The sequence below is a fragment of the Pristiophorus japonicus genome, chromosome 1, assembly GCF_044704955.1.
Source record: "Pristiophorus japonicus isolate sPriJap1 chromosome 1, sPriJap1.hap1, whole genome shotgun sequence".
NCBI classification, from domain to species: Eukaryota; Metazoa; Chordata; class Chondrichthyes; family Pristiophoridae; genus Pristiophorus; species Pristiophorus japonicus.
This window is the reverse complement of record NC_091977.1, coordinates 400,012,406-400,036,526: the sequence shown is the minus strand read 5'-3', so window position 1 is coordinate 400,036,526 and position 24,121 is coordinate 400,012,406. Positions and strand designations below refer to the sequence as shown.

General features: G+C 43.2%; 1 protein-coding gene across 11 annotated transcripts in view; it reads left to right on the top strand.

Annotated features, from left to right (window-relative positions):
* Positions 1–24,121, top strand: part of trim55a (tripartite motif containing 55a) — a 198,037-nt gene that overhangs the window by 121,074 nt on the left and 52,842 nt on the right. For 3 of the 11 annotated variants that reach the window (XM_070891598.1, XM_070891572.1, XM_070891589.1), the window contains exon 9: positions 1,184–1,474. The exons of 4 other annotated variants lie outside the window; for them this stretch is intronic. In XM_070891598.1, the coding sequence (XP_070747699.1) occupies positions 1,184–1,474 (291 nt within the window). Of the gene's footprint in view, positions 1–1,183; positions 1,475–2,465; positions 2,557–9,111; positions 9,127–24,121 lie in introns of those variants that run through there. 4 more of the 11 variants (XM_070891582.1, XM_070891606.1, XM_070891620.1 and 1 more) reach the window with 4 other exon arrangements.

Here is a 24,121-nt window from a genome sequence, read left to right as displayed (position 1 = left end):
CTGCAAAATGCTGTAAAATCTACCAAACAAAATGTCAGAAATGAGAAGGATGCCTTGTGACCCATCTAGATAGTAGACGGTATATTGTGCAGAACACTCTGGGAACATGCTTCTCCCCTCAAGAAAATCATTTTTGATAAATTGTTTTGTAGAATTTACAGCACTTTATAATATACCCACTTTTCAAATTACTACTAAATCTTACATCAAGATGCTGTAAAATACACCAAATGAAGTGGCAAAAATGAACATTTTCTAAAGTGTATGGTACATCCACTTCTAAAATAACGAAAAAATGACTGACAGTGCCCATGAAATCATATCCAGGCTTCAGGAGAGAAGGGGAGAACATTGGGGAAACGATCTACTGCTTTTAAAGATGAAGTTAATAACCTGGGCAAGAGCAATAACCCCTGAGCATCTAATGACAGAAAACTGGTGAAGCAATAAATGATGCCACACCATATTCATTTTGTTTGATTTTTTTTTTCTGCCAGAGATATGATGGTGTTTTATTACTATTAAAAAAAGCTAAATATAGGATTACAAAACAAATGTTAAAATATCAAGATAGACATTTTATTCTTAATTCTTTTAAATATATATTTCCTTGAGGGAGAGCTTTAGATTAGGTATAAATAAATGAATGATAACCAATTAATTGTGTCCCAGATTCTTGTTTTAACAATTAGATTATAAATACAGGTATTCCCATTTCCAGGCCCCTCCATGGGATTATGTATGAATTCCATTTCAACAGTGACGCAGTGGTATAGTTGTGATCTTGGCCATGATATGTTTTCTTCTTATCATTGATGTCATTTTGTAGATCACAGGCATTTTTGTTTACTGAGAATTTACTGTTTTAGTTGATACATAGTAGAAACTGAGAAAAAAAAGACAACTCATGATTGGTGTGTAAACATAAGATGCACGCATGTTCCAAGAGGGTCTTCTTGGTAAAACTGGATTCAACAAGGAGTAAGTACTTACCACTATTTCAGATTTCCAGCATCTGCAGTATTTTACTTTTGTACTTATTACTCATGTTCCCTTTAAAATAACACAATGATACATAAGTAATTTATTATAAATTATAAATTAATTCTAATTTACTTTTAATTACTACACGCAGATAAAGGATATTGTCTATTCTCTGTTTGTTCTGTTTATCCTTATAAAGGCCGTGGTTGAGCTGAGTGAGGCTCATGATACTCTGGAGTCTGAAACTCAGCTGCTATCAACAGCAGTAGCTGCAGATCCTCAGTTTTACCCAGCTTGGCATAAAGCTCATACAGTGGACAAGGTCAGCCCTAATTTGAACCTAATGAGCAACAGTTCAGGCGATAGTAACAGTCAGATCGGGTCAACTGTTTTTGTTGAGAAAGATGTAAAGAAACCCGCAGCAGACCACAGTTCAGCTGCATTGGAAGTGGATGTTAATGAAACTAGTTCAGCTGCAGCTCTATCGCAGGTCAGTGAAGATTTTATTGTTTGCACAAAGAATTCTGCACTTCTTGTAGACCAGCTTGACCATAATATCATGCACCTCATTGCCATGCTCAATGATGCATCTAAATGAGTTTTGTGCATGGTGACAGTAGATTGCATTTTTTGCTTGTTACCAATTAGAAATTTATTACTTACGCAGATAGAAAACTCTCTGATGTGTTTTCTGATGGCTCATAGGATAACTGCCTCACATGGTGTGGTACTGAACCACACAAATAAAGAAGGACACAAATTTAACCCCTGGTTTGTGCTAAATTAGCACTTAGGGCTGTAGGACTGGGGAGGGTGAAAGTCGACTGCTGTTCCTGCTACTGATGACTGTCTAGTGGCTCCAATTGAAAAATGCACAAAGATGTTGTCAGGTGAGGACAAGATCAGGTTGGGTTGTGATGACCCTCATGATTAAATAAGCTGCTGACAATAGTCTAGGTTTTCTGATCGTCGAGCAGAAGTAACTGGGTTGACATTGATGTTAAAACAATTCTGGCTAGAAAATCTAGACTGGGCTGTCTAGGCTCACAAGGGGGAAAGAACACTTGGTCAAGGAAGTGGAGGGTTGCAGGTGTCCACTAAGCTTCATGAATCACTGCCTTCAGTAAGGGAGAAAAAATTGTTGGGGGTAAACTCCCTGTTACTCGCCCCTTGATGACAAAAAAAATTATAATGTCAATTCTCCACAGATATATTCATTTCAATCTTTAGCGATTCCAATCTAAAAGATATCAACCTAAACAGATCAGTATAGAGAAAGGCTATTTTGCTTTCGAATAAACAACTGCAGTCTGCTACATGCTATCTTGATGTACTTGCATAAAATGCTTCATTAAGGATAACAGTGCATTGTTTAATGTAATTGCCTTCTCACCACTCTGCACAGTTGTGCATTAACTAAAGACTTCAAAGGATCAGTTATGAACAAAAATGCAGACCCAGTGTATCTTATTTTCTCACAGGGTCTAGCGCTCTTCATTTCAGTTTTGGTTTTGACGATCGTACTTCGCCATCTTTGGAATCAGATTCAGTACATGATTTTTTCTTTACTGGGTAGGAGGAATATTTATTAAATGTGATATCTTAAAGACACAAAGTAGTTTCTCGTACTCTCCCCCTGTTAAAAAAATTATAACCAGTATATTCTAATATTACTGCAGCAATTTTTTTGGATAAAACCTGGAGTATAAAGGTTCCTCCACTGTTACCTACCTAAGTCACACTTCCTACAGCTATGAGAACTGTCCAAGCTGAACAGGCTGTCCCCTTTACTATTTCTGCTTTCAATGTTGCCCTACATTTGACCAACAGAAACTCTATGTCACAGTGTCTGATTGGTGCAACCATATTTTTCTTCCTAATCTTGAAATCATGAGATAATGAGAGAAGATGAGAATGAATTTATGACTATCTGGATTAGTAACCTACTTCTCCATCACTAAAGCTGCCTGGCTGTTGGACAGTTGCAGTCCAGAATATGTGTTAATTGCAATGATTCAGGGTTTAAGTTGTCATTAGCTGACAACTGCTGCTTTTTAATTTCTTGCGAAATACTTTTCTTTCCATATTTGCCAACCCTTTACAGAGAGACTTGGAAATCTTGCAAATGCCATGCTGATGAATAATCTAACTGCTGAGGTTTAGCTAATTTAATTTCCCCATAAATTGACTGAGTTTCTAAGATTCTGTTGCTGAGCTTAAACCCTGATGACAAACCATCATTCCAATTTGCATTTGTGAGAATGAGAAACTACTTTTATGTGGCATATAAAGCAATCACAAAAATTAATGAGTGAGTGGTGGAATAAAGTCCTAAAGATCTTTTCCGGATGAAAAAGTGTTTTTTTTTCAAAAATGCATAATTTTATAATCAGTGTTACTCATGAGAGTCACATGAATTCAGAACTTTTATCACATGAGCATGAGTCACTAATTTGTCCATTAATTTTGATAAATATAGAACATATTAAAAAAAATAGATTTATAAATCATACTAAAAACTGGTTACCAGGAAACCACACTGATAGCACAGTAGGGTGAAGGCTAACTGTAAGCTTTTGTACTTTCTCTTCATGCTTGAAAAACTTTCAATAGGCAACACTTTTTCTATTATTTTAGAGTAAGACGTCCTCTATTTTCTTCCTATCTGTCTTTAACCTCTGCTGGCCATGCAATAACTGCAGCTGGTGAGTAAGCAGACAGATTCCTCCCAATCCTTGCTTGTGGTGCTCCAAACCCCCTCATAAAAGATATACAAGGGCAGTCTATGAATATACTCCCAGGGTGCATTTATATCACAGGTTTAGCACAGGTGTGACCCGTTTTATCTCCGCGCATATTAAAAGAAGTTTGGGAAGATATAGCAGAAGCACTACTATATATAAATTGATTGAAAAAGAGAATATTGCCAGAGAACTGGCAGATAGCTAATGATATTCCTATATTTAACAAGAGAGATAGAACAAGTCCAGGGAACCATAGACCAATTAGCTTAACGTCGGTGGTAGGAAAGATAATGGAATCCTAAATCAAAGATGTAATAGAACAACATCTAGAAACTGAAAATATAATAATCAACATGGATTTCAAAAGGGAAGGTCATGCTTGACCAACCTTATAGAATTATTTGAAGAAGTAATAGAAAGAGTAGACAAGTGTAATGTAGATGTAATATATTTGGATTTTCAACAGGCCTTTGATAAGGTACTGCATAGTAAACTCATGACTAAGCGCAGAGCATGTGGAGTCAGAGGACAAAAACTAGAATGGATCGCAAGCTGGCTACAAAGTAGTGAACAGAGAATAGGGGTTAAGGGTAGCTACTAAAACTGACAATAGGTGGGAAGTGGTATTCCACAAGGATTGGTGCTGGGTCCACAGTTGTTCACAACTTGCATTATCAATTTGGACTCAGGAATCAGAAGTACAATTTCAAAATGTGTGTGTGTAATTGGCAAATGAATTTCAATATAGATAAGCGAGGTGGTAGATTTTGGTAGGAAAAATAAGGAGGCCACATACTGCTTGGATAATAAGAGTCTAAATGGGGTAGAGGAGAAAGGAGATCTATGGGTATAGATACACAAATCACTAAAAGTAGCAATTTAATAAGAACATAAAAAATCCATAAGCACTGGAGTTCATTTCTAGAGGGATAGAATTGAAAAGCAGAGAAGATATATTAAACTTGTATAGAACCTTGGTTCGACCACACACTTGGAGTACTGTGCATTGTTCTGGTCTCCATATTCTAAAAAGGATATAGAGGCATTGGAAAAGGTGCAAAAAGATTCACAGGGATATACTTATCAGGAAAGATTGAACAAGCTGGGACTCTTTTCTCTGGAACATAGAAGACTGATGGATGACTTGATCTTTTAGATAATGAAAGGGTTTGATAGGTGAGACATAGAGAAAAGATGTCCTCTTGTGGGGAGTCCAAAACTAGAGGTCATAATTATAGGATAATCACTAATAAATCCAATAAGGAATTCAGGAGAAAATGATTTACCCAAAGAATGGTAAGAATGTGAAACGTGCTGCCACTAAGAGTAGTTGAGATGAAGCGTATAGACGCATTTAAGGGGAAGCTAGATAAGCACATAAGGGACTAAAGACTGGAAGCATTTGCTGATAGGATTAGATGAAGAAGGGTGGGAGAAGGCTCGTGTGGAGCATAAACGCCGGCATAGACCAGTTGGGCAGAATAGCCTGTTTCTGTGATATCGACTCAATGCTATTTAATGCCAATGCTAAACCGGTGCAGTGTACGTCATGTATTAAGGTTCGACCTGACTCCGAAGCAAAATGAAGTGAGATTCACTCCTCCAGTGAGTCTCACTGTGCTGTGTTCTCCTGTTAGCTTCAGTTCTGACTTTCGATGCAGGCTTCATTTCCACAATTACATTGCTAAGTGAAACTGTTTCATAACAGCATCATTGGTACAAACTCACCTCACTGTGGGTAGCGAGTTATTGATCCAACATGCTGCACTATCATGCTGTCTGCCATCCTGCGGATAATTTACTTGAAAGGTTTTATTTGGGGATAGGATAGTGCAATAGATTAGATGCTGGCTTTTCACCTCTAGTTGCTGCTTTCAGTAGAGAACACTTTCAATAAAGAAAATCCTTTTTCTGGTTCTTAAAGTCTTTAGGACTTTGGTATTTTTGGATGTAATGGCAAAGTAGCAGTTAACTGTTTCAGAGATTGGTTGTTTGCTTGAAGAGCTGTTGTGCTTCATCTTTTTGTTAAATACAACTTTACCTGCATAATTCTAATAAAATGTTCAGAATAATTACTAGTAATTGCATTTTCCATTTGTTTCATATGACAAAGCTTTCTATCAAATATTGTTAAAAAACTATTGACATGTTCTTTGTAAATTCTCTAACACAAGGGACTTAAAAGAGCCATAAGTATGTTGATGTTGAAAATTTCACTTTGATGCTGAAAAAGTGTGAAAAATTCACAGCAAACCAATCAAATGGCTAAAATGCCAACCTGTTTAGCAAATTAGTGGAAAATGCCATAATAATAGTCAATTATCCAACAATTATATAACACTGTTTGGCTGAGTTGTACTTTGGCAGAGGCAATGTTAATTGTAGCAAGATTGTGTAAATTGCCTGATTATATCATGTTTGTGTCACTGAAATATAACTCACAGTGTGATTCTAAATTAAATAATAGCTCACTAACAGTGTCTTTAACAAGGATGTATAATATTATGTGACCATTTAACAAGTTTGATTTTTCATCCCATTGAATGCTGCCATATCCTGATCAATATCTTTAACTGCAAATACCGATCCATCTTCATTAAGTATTATCAGGAGCTCCATTCCCTATTCTAAGCTTTGTGCTTTTGAATAAACTGTGGATGGTTTAACTCTGGTCCAAAGAGTATCTCTGCAGTGCTTCTTGTTACTACTGCCAAAAATCTGTTGCACTGAAAATGATAGAAACATTCTGAGACACAAGACACTGCACTAACAAATAATTACAGATTGTTAGTCAAAATTGATTGTTCCACTGACAGATGTCCATTACCAAGACTGAGTCACAAAGGTATAGAAATATAGAAACATAGAAATTCACAGTGCAGAAGGAGGCCATTTCGGCCCATCGACAAAGAGTCGCACGGCCCTCGGTCAGCAACCCTGAAGGTTACATATAAAACTATGAACAATGAACAATGGCGGAAAGGTAAAGAGCACCCAGCCCAACCAGTCCACCCCACACAACTACGACACCCCTTAAATTGAAACATTCTACACTCCATCCCAACCGGAGCTATGTGATCTCCTGGGAGAGGCAAAAACCAGATAAAAACCCAGGCCAATTGGGGAAAAAAAAATCTGGAAAAATTCCTCTCCGACTCATTCAGGCGATCAAAACTAGTCGAGGAGATCACCCTGGCCGTATTCGATTCCCTGCAGTACTTACCATCATACCTGCACCAGCCACCAGTCTAATATGAATTATCAGCTCTAGGTCCGTAACCCTGCAGGTTACTGTACTTTAACTGCCCATCTAAGAACCTTTTAAATGTAGTGAGGGTTTCTGCATCCACCATCCTTCCAGGCAGTGAGTTCCAGACCCCCAGAACCCTCTGCGTTAAGAAGCCCCCCCCTCAAATTCCCTCTGAACCTTATGCCCCCTCGTAATTGACCCCTCCACCAATAGAAATAGGCCCTTACTATCCACTATATCCAGGCCCCTAAAAATTTTGGACACCTCAATGAGGCCTCCTCTCAACCTCCTCTGTTCCATTGAGAACAAACCCAGCCTATCCAGATCGTCCTCAATCTGTAGACAAGCACTCCAAGGTCCCTTTGTTCATCTACACTTTTAAGTGGCCTACCGCTTAATGTGTACCCTTTCCTTATTAGCCCTCCCAAAGTGCATTACCTCACACTTCTCCGAATTAAATTACATTTGCCACTGTTCTGCCCATCTGACCAGTAGATTGATATCCTCCTGCAGTCCATGACTTTCCTCTTCATTATCAACCACGCAGCCAATTTTAGGGTCATCTGCAAACTTCTTAATCATACTCCCTATATTCAAATCTAGATCATTGATATATACTGCAAAAATAAGGGACCCAGTACTGAGCCCTGCGGAACCCCACTGGAAACATCCTTCCAGTCACAAAAACATCCATCAACCATTACCCTTTGCTTACTACCTCTAAGCCAATTTTGGATCCAACTAGCTGCTTTGCCCTGGATTCCTCAGGCTTTAACCTTCGTGACCAGTCTACCATGTGGGACCTTTTCAAAAGCTTTGCTAAAGTCCATATACACTATATCGTACGCATTACCCTCATCGGACCTCCTGGTTACCTCCTCAAAAAATTCAATCAGGTTAGTCAAACACGATCTTCCCTTAATAAATCTGTGCTGACTGTCTCTAATTAATCCTTTTCTTTCCAAATGTAGATTTATCCTGTCTTTCAGGATTTTTTCCAATAATTTTCCCACCACTGAGGTGAGGCTGACAGGCCTGTAATTACTCGGCCAACCCTTTCTCTCTTCTTAAACACGAGTACCACATTAGCAGTCCTCCAGTCCTCTGGCACCATGCCCAAATCCAAAGAGTACTGGAAAATGATGGTCAAGGCCTCTGCTATTCCCTCTTTTACTTCGCTCAAAAGCCTGGGATGCATTTCATCCGGGCCTGGGGACTTATCTACTTTTAAAGCTGCTAAACCCCTTAATACCACCTCTCTGGCTATGTTTATTTCATCCAGAATTTCACACTCCAACTCGATAGCAGTATCTGCATTGTCTCTTTCCTTCGTGAAAACAGACGCAAAGTATTCACAAAGAACCATACCAACATCTTCCGCATCCACACAAAGATTACCCTCATGGGGCTAGATTTTCCACTTTTTTTTGCATGCTTAACGCCCACTTAACACCCATTTTACCATTGAAATGACGTATAACGCCCATATATCGCCCATTTAGCCACAAAATGGAAACTGATGGGCATTTTTTTTATATTTATTGCCAAGCGTTACTTTCCCCATGTGCATAACACCAGGAAAAAAATATTACCCCCCGCCCACTTCTTTTGGGCAGAATCATCAGAATGGGCAAAATCAACGGCCATAACATCACCCAGCGTTAGTTTCCACATGGAATTAACGCCGAGATTCAATAATACCGACCACCCACTTTTTTTTGTCATAAAGATCACATTTGCTGAAACTAACGCCCAGGAGATCGCCCAGTGTCACTTTCACCACCTCGCACACATATCGTCCACAATATCGCTTGCCCAAAAAAACGCCCGGTAAAAGTGGAACTAACTGGAACTAATCACAGCGTTATGGACGCCATGTTCTACATCACATGTCGCATCATTTAAAAGGCTGCTCTGCTTCAACCTCGGGGGAGTTCGGATGTACTCTGGAGCTGTTTGGAGGTGATGTGAACATCTGTATAAACATCTTTATCATACTGTGAATGATTGGAATTTAATAGGTGCCTTCTTCGGGACATTCATTCTTTGTAACTAATTGGTGGAAAACAGAAAGCTATTGCAATGGGGTTGGTCCTTTCTCACCCTCTCTTGTTGACCAATTACATATTACAGACTTGAGATGGCTGAAGGTACGCTCCACAGCATTATGTGCCCAATGTAAAATGTGCCAGACTGATGAGGAGGACCAGATGTTACATCCCCCGCAAGTACAGGGAGAAGCAATCTTACCTCAACTTGCCCAACACCACATGCCAGCTCAAAAGGGGAGATCTGCAGCCTGCCAGCACCATCAGTACTGCAAAGTCACTGCGGCACTGTCGTCCTACGCGTCGGGTTCTTGTCAGGCCTCAGCTGGTGACATTTGCAGTCTGTCTCAGCATGCCACACATTGCTGCATTAGACAGATCACTGAAGCCCTATATGCACACAGCAGGGGCTTGATCAGCTTCACTATGACCAGGGAGGCACAGACTGAGAGGGCTCTAGGATTCTCCAGAATTGCAAACTTCCCCAAGGTGCAGGGAGCAACAGACTGTACGCACATCGTGATACGGGCACCTTATCAGGATGCAGAGGTTTTCAGGAACCGCAAGGGATTCCACTCCCTGAATGTCCAACTCATTGTCGACCACCAGCAAATTATAATGGCAGTGAATGCTAAATTTCTGGGCAGCATCCATGATGCTCATATCCTGCATGAGAGCACAGTGTCTGACTTGTTTAACAATCAGCCATAAGGTCAATACTGGATGTTTGGTGACAAAGGATATGGCCTCGCCACCTGGCTGATGACCCCCCTGAGTGACACCCACACTGAAGCCGAGAGGCGATACAATGAGAGCCACAAAGCCACTCGCAATATTGTCGAGAAAAGCATTGGAGTGCTTAAACAGCGCTTTAGATGACTGGACCACTCAGGAGGCAAGTTCCAATACCACCCTGAGCAGGTAGCTCAATTCGTGGTGGTGAGCTCCATGATGCACAACTTGGCTATCAGGAGGGGACAAGAATTGCCAGAAGGGTCTGATGGTCCACCTCAGGAGAGAGAGGAAGAGAAGGACAAGGAGATGGATACTGACATTGGGCCACACAATCAGGCTGACGCTGAAGCCATGCCCCCGCCCCCCTGTAGACTGCAGGAAAGAGTCCGTGGTGGCATCATAGCTGCAAGACCCTTACATCAGGAGCTCATAAATGAGCACTTTGTCTGAAAGAATGTTGGTGTTATTTACAAGGCTGACACACTGCTGGGTGTGCAGGTCATACATCTATAGTGGGCATCACCTTGGTGACAGTTAAAGTTTAAGTTGATTGAAGTTAAGTGTAATTATACCCTTTCATGTTAAGGAATCACCAGTATGTAATGGTGCAGCTATCTGAGCCAATGCGCAACAAGGTTATGTTAAATAAAAAAACATTTAATCCGAACGTTTGTCTGAAATCATAAGTGTATCTGTAAAGACCAACTCATCCCGCTCCAGCCCACAACACATTTATCACAGTTACATCATTACAATAGTCCCCATTTCTAACAAAACAGAACACAAATGGAAAACAGCAAGGTAGCCCCCTCGCCCCTTGCCCCATCCCACCAAAATAGCAGCAGCAACCTAAAAATATGCCCCAGACAACACCTGCGGTTATCCTCCCCACCCACCCGGCTTCTCCTCCCCACCTCTACACCTTCGCTTCCCCTCCTGACTCCAAGCTGCCTGGCCGAGGAGATCCTCAGGCGTTGCTCCACTGGGGGAGGGATGACGGCAGAACCGCTGCTTGGACGGATACGGGAGGGGACGGTCCCAAGGTGGGAATGTGCTCCGAGCCAGACGCAAGATGTTGCTCCTGGCTCTCATGTCGTTGGCAATGGGGGTGCAGCACCTTGGGGTGCTGTGCCGCGCTCTGGGATCACTGGGAGCCCTCTGCCACCAGTATCCCTGGCTACCAACTCCAGGGCCTCCTCCATTCCTTCCAAGTTATGTATTATTTGATGGACAAAAACTCGGTGCCAACTATGTTCTTGGTGCTTAGTAGGCTTTTTGCTTCTTGTGAATCTCCCTCATGCCTCCCACAACAGCCAAACAAGCACACAGCACACCCACACACACTTTCAGTCCCTCTCTGCTCCCTCTCTCTCTGTCTCCTCTTCTGCGCATGTAATGATGACCCCTGACCTCCAGAATCGCAGGAATCAGTAGTGGGGAAAATGTTGGAATAAATTATTAAAGATGAAATAGCAGCACATTTGCAAAGCAGTGACGGGATCGCATGGATTTATGAAAGGGAAATCATGCTTGACAAATCTTCTAGAATTTTTTGAGAATGTAACTGGTAGAGTGGACAAGGGAGAACTGGTGGATGTGGTGTATTTGGACTTTCAAAAGGCTTTTGACAAGGTCTCACACCAGATTGGTGTGCAAAATTAAAGCATATGGTATTGGGGGTAATGTACTGACTTGGATAGAGAACTGGTTGGCAGACAGGAAGCAGAGAGTCAGGATAAACGGGTCCTTTTCAGAATTTCAGGCAGTGACTCATGGGGTGCCGCAGGGCTCAATGCTGGGAACCCAGCTATTTACAATATACATTAATGATTTGGATAAGGGAAATGAGTGTAATAGCTCCAAGTTTGCAGATGACACTAAGCTGGGTGGTGGTGTGAGTTGTGAGGAGGACACTATAGAAAGATAGAAACATGGAAAATAGGTGCAGGAGTATTCCATTCAGCCCTTTGAGCTGCACCACCATTCAATAAGATCATGGCTGATCATTCCCTCAGTACCCCTTTCCTGCTTTCTCTCCATACCCCTTGATTCCCTTAGCTGTAAGGGCCATATCTAACTCCCTCTTGAATATGAACTGGCATCAACAACTCTCTGCGGCAGGGAATTCCACAGGTTAACAACTCTCTGAGTGAAGAAGTTTCTCCTCATCTCAGTCCTAAATGGCCTACCCCTTATCCTAAGACTGTGACCCCTGGTTCTGGACTTCCCCAACATCCGGAACATTCTACCCGCATCTAACCTGTCCCGTCCCGTCAGAATCTTGTATGTTTCTATGAGATCCCCTCTCATCCTTCTAAACTCCAATGTATAAAGGCCCAGTTGATCCAGTCTCTCCTCATATGTCAGTCCAGCCATCTCGGGAATCAGTCTGGTGAACCTTCACTGCACCCCCTCAATAGCAATAACGTCCTTCCTCAGATTAGGAGACCAAAACTGAACACAATATTCCAGATGAGGCCTCACCAAGGCCCTGTACAACTTCAGTAAGACCTCCCTGCTCCTATACTCAAATCCCCTAGCTATGAAGGCCAAAATACCATTTGCCTTCTTCACCGCCTGCTGTACCTGTATGCCAACTTTCAATGACTGATGAACCATGACACCCAGGCCTCGTTGCACCTCCCCTTTTCCGAATCTACCGCCATTCAGATAATATTCTGTCTTTGTGTTTTTGCCCCCAAAGTGGATAACCTCACATTTATCCACATTATACTGCATCTGCCATGCATTTGCCCACTCACCTAACCTGTCCAAGTAACCCTGCAGCCTCTTAGCGTCCGCCTCACAGCTCACACCGCCACCCAGTTTTGTGTCATCTGCAAGGCTGCAGGGTGACTTGGACATGCTTTGGTGGCAAAAACACAAAGGCAGAATATTATCTGAATGGCGGCAGATTAGGAAAAGGGGAGGTGCAACGAGACCTGGGTGTCATGGTACATCAGTCATTGAAAGTTGGCATGCAGGTACAGCAGGCAGTGAAGAAGGCAAATGGTATTTTGGCCTTCATAGCTAGGGGATTTGAGTGTAGGAGCAGGGAGGTCTTACTGCAATTGTACAGGGCCTTAGCGAGGCCTCACCTGGAATATTGTGTTCAGTTTTGGTCTCCTAATCTGAGGAAGGATGTTCTTGCTTTTGAGGGAGTGCAGCGAAGTTTCACCAGACTGATTCCCAGGATGGCAGGATTGACTTATGAGGAGAGACTGGATCGACTGGGCTTGTATTCACTGGAGTTCAGAAGAATGAGAGGGGACCTCATAGAAACGTTTAAAATTCTGACGGGTTTAGACAGGTTAGATGCAGAAAGAATGTTCCCAATGTTGGGGAAGTCCAGAACCAGGGGTCACAGTCTGAGGATAAGGGGTAAGCCATTTAGGACCGAGATGAGGAGAAACTTCTTCACCCAGAGAGTGGTGAACCTGTGGAATTCTCTACCACAGAAAGTAGTTGAGGCCAATTCACTAAATATATTCAAAAGGGAGTTAGATGAAGTCCTTACTACTCGGGGGATCAAGGGTTATGGCGAGAAAGCAGGAAGGGGGTACTGAAGTTTCATGTTCAGCCATGAACTCATTGAATGGCGGTGCAGGCTAGAAGGGCTGAATGGCCTGCTCCTGCACCTATTTTCTATGTTTCTATGTTTCTATCTCATAGAAACATATAAAATTCTGACGGGACTGGACAGGTTAGATGCAGGAAGAATGTTCCCGATGTTGGGGAAGTCCAGAACCAGTGGTCACAATCTAAGACTAAAGGGTAAGCCATTTAGGATTGAGATGAGGAGAAACTTCTTCACTCACAGTGTTGTTACCCTGTGGAATTCTCTACCGCAGAGTGTTGTTGATGCCAGTTCATTGGATATATTAAGAGGGAGTTAGATATGGCCCTTATAGCTTTAGGGATCAAGGGGTATGGAGAGAAAGCAGGAAAGGGGTACTGAGGTGAATGATCAGCCATGATCTTATTTGAATGGTGGTGCAGGCTCAAAGGGCCGAATGGCCTACTCCTGCACCTATTTTCTATGTTTCTACATTGCCATGCCGTTGCTAAGGACGGCGACACTTTACGGCAGAAGGTCAGAGAGATTTAACGCTAATTCCCATTTCATATCGCTCACGGTAACGCCCAGTTTCAAAAATGGGGACTAGGGGCTTTGAGAATGGGCGACAAACCGGCGATCTGAAAACCCATTTTTACCGCCCATGTCGGAAATAATGCCCATTTTTGGGCGATCTGCACAAAAGTGTAAAATGCAGCCCATGGTGTCTAATAGGCCCTATCGTTTCTTTAGTTACCCTCTTGCTCTTAATATATTTATAGAACATCTTTGGCTTTTCCTTAATTTTACTAGCCAAGAATTTTTCATGCTCTCTCTTAGCATTCCTAATATCCTTTGTAATTTTACCTCATAACTTCCTATATTCCTCTAAAGATTCTATAATATTTAGCCGTCGGTATATGACACAAGCTTGCCTTTTTTTCTTTATCCTTTCCTGTAAGTCCCTAGACATCCAGGGGGCTCTAGAATTGTTGTTCCCACCCTTTTTCTTTAAGGGCACATAAGAACATAAAAAATAGGAACAGGAGTAGGCCAACATCCCCAGCATTGAAACACTGACCACACTTGATCAGCTCCGCTGGGCAGGCCACATAGTTTGCATGCCAGACAAGAGACTCCCAAAGCAAGCGCTCTACTCGGATCTCCTTCACCGCAAACGAGCCAAAGGTGGGCAGAGGAAACATTTCAAGGACATCCTCAAAGCCTCCTTGATAAAGTGCAACATCCCCATCGACACCTGGGAGTCCCTGGCCAAAGACCGCCTTAAGTGGAGGAAGTGCATCCGGGAGGGCGCTGAGCACCTCGAGTCTCATCGCCGAGTCCATGCAGAAATCAAGCGCAGGCAGCGGAAAGAACATGCGGCAAACCAGTCCCACCCACCCTTACCCTCAACGACGATCTGTCCCACCTGTGACAGGGACTGTGGTTCTCGTATTGGACTGTTCAGCCACATAAGGACTCATTTTTAGAGTGGAAGTAAGTCTTCCTCGATTCTGAGGGACTGCCTATGATGATGATGATCCTTGTCCTTATCCATAACTAACTTGAATCTGACTGAATTATGGTCACTGGCACCCAAGTGCTCTCCCACTAATACCCCTTCAACCTGCCCAGCTTCATTCCCCAAAACTAAATCCAAAACCGCCCCCTCTCATGTTGGGCTTGTTACATGCTGACTAAAAAAGTTCTCTTGAATGCATTTTAAGAATTCCGCACCCTCTATACCTTTCACACTATATTTGTCGCAATCAATATTAGGATAGTTAAAATGTCCTACTATTACTACCCAAGGTTTTTGGACTTCACAGCAATTTGCCTACATATTTGCTCCTCTATCTTCCTCCCTTTTGGGGCTCTGTAATACATGCCCAGCAGTGTGATCGCCCCTTTTTTATTTTTCAATTCGACCCATATGACCTAATTTGATGATCCCTCTAAAATATCATCCCTCCTCACTGCTGTAATAGTTTCTTTAATCAATACCATGACATACACCCACTTTTTACCCCCCTCTCTATCTTTTCTAAAAATCTTGTAACCAGGAATATTGATCTGCCAAACCTGCCCCTCTTTCAGCCATGTTTCTGTAATGGCTATAATGTCATACTCCCAAGTGTCTACCCGTGCTCTTAGCTCATCCACCTTATTCGCTATACTCCTTGCATTAAAGTATATACAATTTAGCACAGGAGGACCTCCTTGATCACTACTTGCTAACCCTTGTTTCCTCTGTCTTACAAATTCACTTTCTAACTTCTTGCTAACCAATTTCTGCTTTATTTCCTTCCCTATTGAATTTGTTCTAGGTTCCCATCCCCCTGCCAAGCTAGTTTAAACTCTCCCCAAGCACTAGCAAAACTCCCTGCGAGGATATTGGTCCCTGCGCTGTTGAGGTGCAACCCGTCCGGTTTGTACAGGTCCCATCTCCTCCAGAAGCGCTCCCAATGCCTCAAGAATTTAAAGCCCTCCCTCCTACACCCACTCTCCAGCCACGCGTTTATCCTCTCTATTTTTCTATTCTTGTACTCATCAGCATGTGGCACCGGTAGTAACCCGGAGATTACTATGTTTGAGGTCCTACCCTTTAATTTTCTTCCTAGCTCCCTAAATTCTGTCTGTAGGACCTCAGCCCTCTTTCTACCTATGTCGTTGGTCCCGATATGGACCACGATCTCTAGCTATGTTATAGTAAAAGCAATAGGATGCGCCATTTAACATAGTGGCACAAAGCTGGAGAAATAACTCAGTTCTTTTTCTTAGACAATTCGTTCTATCAATAAGAGAAAACATGATCACCTGATTTGAGAATTGCACGCTAATCAGTCAAAGGGCAACACAATACCAGCCGCGAAATAACTTCTTTCATTACATCTTGAAAACACATCAATATCTGAAGTTTAGGTATATTATTACATCAGACCTGTAAACTCCCAGCTGCAGGTGCAACTCCAACAAGTAGAACATAACTTAGTTTCTACCTTACATTATCTTAATCTGAGGAAGGACATTCTTGTTATTAATGGAGTGCAGCGAAGATTCACCAGACTGATGCCCGGGATGACAGGACTGACATATGAAGAAAGACTGGATCGACTAGGGTTATATTCAATGGAATTTAGAAGAATGAGAGGGGATCTCATAGAAACATATAAAATTCTGACAGGATTGGACAGGTTAGATGCAGGAAGAATGTTCCCGATGTTGGGGAAGTCCAGAACCAGGGGTCACAGTCTAAGGATAAGGGGTAAGCCATTTAGGACTGAGATGAGAAACTTCTTCACTCAGAGAGTTGTGAGTATGTGGAATTCTCTACCACAGAAAGTTGTTGAGGCCAGTTTGTTAGATATATTCAAAAGGCAGTTAGATGTTGCCCTTGCGGCTAAAGGGATTAAGGGGTATGGAGAGAAAGCAGGAATGATGTATTGAAGTTGCATGATCAGCCATGATCTTATTGAATGGCGGTGCAGGCTCGAAGGGCCGAATGGCCTACTCCTGCACCTATTTTCTATGTTTCTATGTAAAACCCTGCATTGGATTGTCTGAGAAGCAGCCATGCAGCAGAATACATATATTACTCTTCTCCTCTTCTATTGGATCAGCAAGATATTGTCAGTCCTTGACATCAACACATATTGTCAACAGTTCCAAATGTTTCATTTCTCCTTGTTTAATTTTTGTCCTAATTTTCTCAGACTGTTTTCTTCCCTCCTTTCCTCTCCCGAAGATGACGATTTGTTCTGGAGTATGTTTCCATGGGGACTAGGGGTACTCCAGTACTACACTATCAAATTTCTTCATAATTTTAAAAACCTTTATTAAATATGCTCTTCGCTATCGCTGCGCCAATGGAAATAGTCTCAGCATCTCACATCTCTGCTCCTAACTATGGTTTTACTATCCTCGGCATCATCCTGCTGAATTTTTCATATGTACTCTCGATGGCTTTTATGTCCTTGAGTATCTTTCCATTAAATGTATACTTCCATTCCTGTGTTTATTTCTCCCAAAATATAATACCTCACACTCATCCACTTTAACTTGCATCTGCCATCTGTCTGTCCATGTCATTAATATGTCTATATCTTCCTGGAGTCCTTTACAGTCCTCACTATTTGCCAAACCTATTTTTCTGTATTCAGCAGATTTTGAGATTGTGTTCCCGACGCCCAAATCCAAATAGTCCATATAGACAAAGAACAAAAGTGAACCCAATACTGACCCCTGGAGGACACCACTTCCAGTCCTTCTCCAGTCTGAGCGAGCAACATCGATTTACCCTAACTATTTATTTCCTGTACATCTGACAATGTTTTATCCATGCTGTAACCTTTCCTCTTATACCATACAACTCAATTTTTCTAACATGCCTCTTATGAGATACCTTATTGAACACTTTCTGAATATTCATATACACTACATCTACTGTATCCCCTTTATCTATACAATCAGTGACGTCTTAAAAAGCTCTATTAAAGTTGTCAAACACCACTTCCCTTTAATCGCCTGGCTGTCCTTGTTTAACCCATGCATTTCTAAATCCACATTAATATTATCTGAGATGATGTGTTTATTTCCCTAACCCAAGAGCTCTTAGGCCAATTGTCCATACCACACTTTTACCTCTGCTGCCTGAGAGTAGCTAGAGCAGCACAATGGTGGGATTGAACATTAAATCCCCCCTTGTCTGTGTGGTTTAGTTACTCACTGGAACAACTCAGCCATAGGGGGAGCACCAAAGCATTGCTGATGAAGCCACAAAACGCAATGAGTGAAATTGTGTGGTGTTATATTAACATAGGAATACCATGACTTGTTCACATGAAATCTTTCTGTTTGGTATTTTGAATGATTAAAGACTTTTTGTAAATAGCGAACAAAGAAATTCCATAGGGACAATGGGTTAGATTTTACACTTTTGTGCAGATCGCCCAAAAATGGGCGTTATTTCCGGCATGGGCAGTAAAAATGGATTTTCAGATCGTCGGCTTGTCGCCCATTTTCAAAGCCCCTAGTCTCCATTTTAAAAATCGGGTGTTACCGCTAGCGACCTAAAATGGGCGTTCGCGTTAAATCTCTCTGACCTTCTCTGTAAAGTGTCGCCGTCCTTAGCAACGGTATGGTAACACTCATTTTCCGCGATTCAGGAGGTTAGGGGTCATCATTACATGCGCAGAAGAGGAGGGAGTAGAGAGGGACTGAAAGCGTGTGTGGGTGTGGTGTGTGCTTGTCTGGTTGTTGTGGGAGGCACGAAGGAGATTCACCAGCAGCAAAAAACCTACTAAGCACCAAGAACATAGTTGGCACCGAGTTTTTGTCCAACAAACAATATATAACATGGAAGGGATGGAAGAGGCCCGAGAGCTGGTAGCCAGGAACACTGGTGGCAGAGGGCTCCCAGTGGTCCCGGAGTTTGGCACAGCACCCCAAGGTGCTGCACCCCCATTGCCAACAACACATGAGAGCCAGGAGCAACATCTTGCTTCTGGCTCGGAACACGTTCCCACCTTGGGACCGTCCTCTCCCGTATCCGTCCAAGCAGCGGTCTGCCGTCATGCCCCCCCCCAGTGAAGCAGCGCCTGAGGAACTCCTCAACCAGACGATTTGGAGTCAGGAGGGGAAGTGGTAGAGGTGAGGATGAGAAGCGGGGGGGGGGGGGGAAGGAAAGTGAGGTGCATGGCCGCAGGTGTTGTCAGGGGCATATTTTTAGGTTGCTGCTGCTATTTTGGTGGGAGGGTCAGGGCAAGGGGCGAGGGGGCTACCTTGTTGGTTTGCATTTGTGTTCTGTATTGCGGGAAATGGGGACCATTGTAATTATGTAAATGTGATAAATTTGTTGTGGGCTGGGGCGAGGGTGGGGTGGTTTTTATAGATATACTTATGATTTCAGACAAATGGTCGGTTTAAATGTTGTTTATTTAACATAACATTGTTGTGCATTGGCTCAGATAGCTGCACCATTACACACTGGTGATTCCTTAACTTCAAAGGGTATAATTACACTTAACTTGAATCAATTTAAAGCTTAACTGTCACCAAGGTGATGCACACCATTGATGTATGACCTGCACACCCAGCAGTGTGTCAGCCTTGTAAATATCACCAACGTTCTTTCAAGCAAAGCGCTCATTTATGAGCTGCTGACCTAAGAGTCTTGCAGCTATGTAGCCACCATGGGCCCTTTCCTGCAGTCTACAGGAGGGCGGGAGCATGGCTTCAGCATCAGCTTGATTGTGTGGCCCAATGTCAGCGTCCACCTCCTCGTCCTCTCTTTCCTGAGGTGGACCGTCAGACCCTTCTGGCAATTCTTGTTCCCTCCTGATAGACAAGTTGTGCAGCATGCAGCACACCACCACGAATTGAGCGATCTGCTCAGGGTGATATTGGAGCTTGCCTCCTGAGTGGTCCAGGCATCTAAAGCGCTGTTTAAGCACTCCAATGGTTTTCTCCACGATATTGCGAGTGGCTCTGTGGATCTCATTGTATCGCCTCTCGGTTTCAGTGTGGGTGTCACGCAGGGGGATCATCAGCCAGGTGGCGAGGCCATATCCTTTGTCACCAAGCATACAGCATTGCCCTTCTGACTGATTGTTAAACAAGTCAGATGCAGTGCTCTCACGCAGGGTGTGAGCATCATGGATGCTGCCTGGAAATTTAACATTCACTGCCATTATAATTTGCTGGTGGTTGACAACGAGTTGGACATTCAGGAAGTGGAATTCCTTGCGGTTCCTGAAAACCTCTGCATCCTGAAAAGATGCCCACATCGCAGTGTGCGTACAGTCTATTGCTCCCTGCATCTTAGGGAAGTTAGCAATTCGGTAGAATCCTAAAGCTCTCTCATTCTGAGCCTCCCTGGTCATAGGGAAGCTGATCAAGTCCATTCTGCATGCGTACAGGGCTTCAGTGACCTGTCTAATGCAGCAATGTGTGGTATGCTGAGACATACCGCAAATGTCGCCAGCTGAGGCCTGAAAAGAACCCGACGCGTAGAATGACAATGCCGCGGTGACTTTGACCTTGACGGACAGTTGGTGCTGGCAGGCTGCAGATCTCCCCTTATGAGCTGGCATATCTCACTGATAACCTCTCTGTGGAAGCGCAGTCTCCAAAGGCAGGTGGTGTCGCACAAGTTGAGGTAAGACTGCTTCTCCCTGTACTTGCGGGGGGTGTAACGTCTGGTCCTCCTCATCGGTCTGTCACGTCTTACATTAGGCACATGATGCTGTCGAGCGTACCTTCTGCCATCTCGAGTCTGCAGCATGTGAGTGGTCATCAAGAGAGGCTGAGAAAGAATAGGCCTCATTCCAATGGCTATCTGTTTTCCACCGATTGGTCACAAAGAATGAATGTCCCCACGAAGACACCTATTAAACTCCAATCACCCACAGTATGATAAGATGTTTGTTCAGATGTTCACATCACCTCCAAACACCTCCAGAGTACATCTGAACTCCCCCGAGGTTGAAGCGGAGCAGCCTTTTAAATGATACGACATGTGATTTAGAACATGGCGTCCATACCGCTGTGAGTAGTTGCGGTTAGTTCCACTTTTTCCCAGCGTTTTTTTTGGCGAGTGATATTGTCGGCGAGATGTGTGCGAGATGCCGAAAGTAAGGATGGGCGATATACTGGGCGTTAGTTTCAGCAAATGTGATCTTTATGACAAAAAACATTGGCCGGGCGGTATTATTACATCTCGGCGTTAATTACGTGCCGAAAGTAACGCTGGGCGATATTATGGGCGTTGGGATCGCCCATTCTGATGATTCCGCCCAAAAAAAGTGGGCAGCAGTATTATATTTTCTCGGCAGAAAGTAACCCTTGGTGATAATTGACCGAGAAATGGGTGTCAGTTTCCATTTTGTGGCTAAATGGGCGATATCTGGGTGTTACACGTCATTTCAGCGTTAAAATGGACGTAAAGTAGGCGTTATGCATGCAAAAATAATGGTAAATCCAGCCCAATATGTTCATCTTGCATAGTGCAGTTTCACCGTAAAATAACGAGTGCTTGTTAAAAGAGGTGGAAATGTTTCTTCATTTAAAGCACTATATCTAAATATAAATTGTATAATAAGCCAACTATGGCATAGCAATTCCCAATCTATAACTGCTAAAGTATTGCCCCTTTGGTCAGTCAGTTTAACGTCGGTGGTGGGGAAGCTTTTGGAAACAATAATCCAGGAGAAAATGAACAGCTACTTGGGCAAACATGGACTAATAAAGGAGAGCCAGCACAGATTTGTTGAGGGAAAATCGTGTTTGACTAACTTGATTGAGTTTTTTGATGAGGTAACAGAGAGGTTGGATGAGGGCAGTGCAGCTCATGTTGTGTGTATGGACTTTCTAAAGGCGTTTGATAAAGTACATGTTATAGACCTGTTAGCAAAATTGAAGCCCATGGGATAAAAAAGGGCAGTCGCAGCATGGATACAACATTGGCTAAGGGATAGAAACCAGGGAGGACTGTCTTATGAGGAGAGATTGGGTCGACTAGGCCTGTATTCACTAGAGTTTAGAAGAATGAGAGGGGATCTCATGGAAACGTATAAAATCCTGATGGGGTTGGACATACTGGATGCGGGGAGGATATGTCCCCTGGCTGGGAAGTCGAGAACAAGGGGTCACATTCTCAGGATACGAGGTAGGAAATTTAGGACTGAGGAGGAGAAATTTCTTCACTCAGAGGGTGGTGAACCTGTGGAATTCTTTACCACCGAAGGCTGTGGAGGCCAAGTCACTGAATATATTTAAGAAGGAGATAGATAGATTTCTAGACACAAAAGGCATCAAGGGGTATGGGGAGAAAGCGAGAATATAGTGTTGAGGTAGAGGATCAGCCATGATCATATTGAATGGCGGTGCAGGCTCGAAGGGCTGAATGGCCTACTACTGCTCCTATTTTGTTTCTGTGTTTCTATGTATACAGTGGAGTTCCCCAAGTTTCAGTACTCAGACCACTGTTTTTAATACACCTTAATAACCTGAACTTAGGGGGTACAGCGCACAATTTCAAAATTTACAGATGACACAAAACTTGGAAGTGTAGCAGTGAGGAAAATAGTAATAGCGTTCAAGAGGACACAGACAGGCTGATGAAATGGGTGAACACATGGCAGATGAAATTCAATGCAGAAAAGTGTGAGGTGAACCATTTTGGTAGGAAGAATGAGGAGAGATAATACAAGCTAATTGGTACCATTTTAAAAGGGGGAAGAAGAGAGAGATCTGGGGGTGCATGTGCACAAATCTTTGAACATGACAGGACAGGTTAACAAATCAGTTAATAAAGCATATGGGATCTTGGGTATTATGTATGCAATAAAGGTACAAACTGAGTACTGTTTAACTGAACAAGGTACAACCATGTTTCTGCTTTATTACGGCCCAAAGTGCCTGACTCTCAAAATGGCTGGCCTTTTATACCAGAGCAGCACGTACGTGCTGCTCAGTGGCCTCCAACAATGACACCATCTGGTGGCTACAAACAACAACATATATGACAATACCCTCCTCTGAGATCTTATCACAGTCTTTCACAGGTTGAGCCGGTCCAGTGCTTTACGCTCCCGGGTTGACTGTCTCAGTTCGATTCCGGCCTTGGGTGAATGTGCGGAGTCTGTTGTGGCTGGTGGCTGGATGGCTGACTTGTTGGGGGTGGCAGTGGCCATGTCAGGAATTGCAAGTCCATTTTTATTGAACAAGTCCGTGATGGAAATTCTGGGTTCACTGATGACCCTTGAGTCCACTGAAGGCTGCCAGTAGGTTGGTTGGTCGTCGACGGTTTCTTTGTCCGACTGCTCTGGCTCGTCTGTGTGCCTCAGTTTTGCTTGATTCATGTGATCCCTGCAAGTTTGCCCATTCTTGAGGTTAATAACAAATACTGTGTTGCCCTCGTTGGCCATGACCGTACCAGCAACCATTTGGGACCTTGACCATAATTGAACACATATACAGGATCATTAACAGAAATCTCGTGTGACACAGTTGCACTATCGTGGTACCCTTGTTGACTCCTCTGTATTTAACATAATTACTTAAGTCCGGGTGTACAAGAGATAACTTGGTCTTAAGACCTCCTTTCATCATGAGTTCAGCAGGCGAGACCCCTGTGAGTGTGTGGGGCTTGTCCTGTAACTCAGCAGTATGAAAGACAAGCGGGTCTGCAGTGACCCTTGGGTTACTCTCCTCATGCTTTGCTTGATAATTTGTACTGCATGTTCTGCTTGCCCGTTGGATGCCGGTTTGAACGATGCTGACCTTACATGTTTTATGCCGTTAAGTTTTACAAACTCATGAAACTCCTGACTGATGAAGCACGACCCATTGTCGCTCACCACTATGTCAGGCAGACCATGTGTCGCGAAAGTGACATTGAGATTCTCTATGATTGCCATGGATGTACTGGATGACATAATTATGCATTCTATCCACTTCGAATAAGCGTCCACCACCACTAAAAACATCTTACCCAGGAAGGGACCTGCAAAGTCTACATGGATCCTGGACCAAGGTTTGGATGGCCATGACCACAGACACAGCAGCGATTCCGTTGGTGCTTTGCTGAGCTGCATGCAAGTGTTGCACTGATGCACGCATGCTTCCAGCTCAGAATCAATTCCTGGCCACCATACGTGGGACCTGGCAATGGCCTTTATCATCACGATACCAGGATGTGTGCCATGTAACTCATGCACAAACTTCTCTCTCCCTTTCTTAGGCTTGACAACTCGATTGCCCCACAATATGCAATCTGCTTGAATAGACAGTTTGTCCTTGTGAC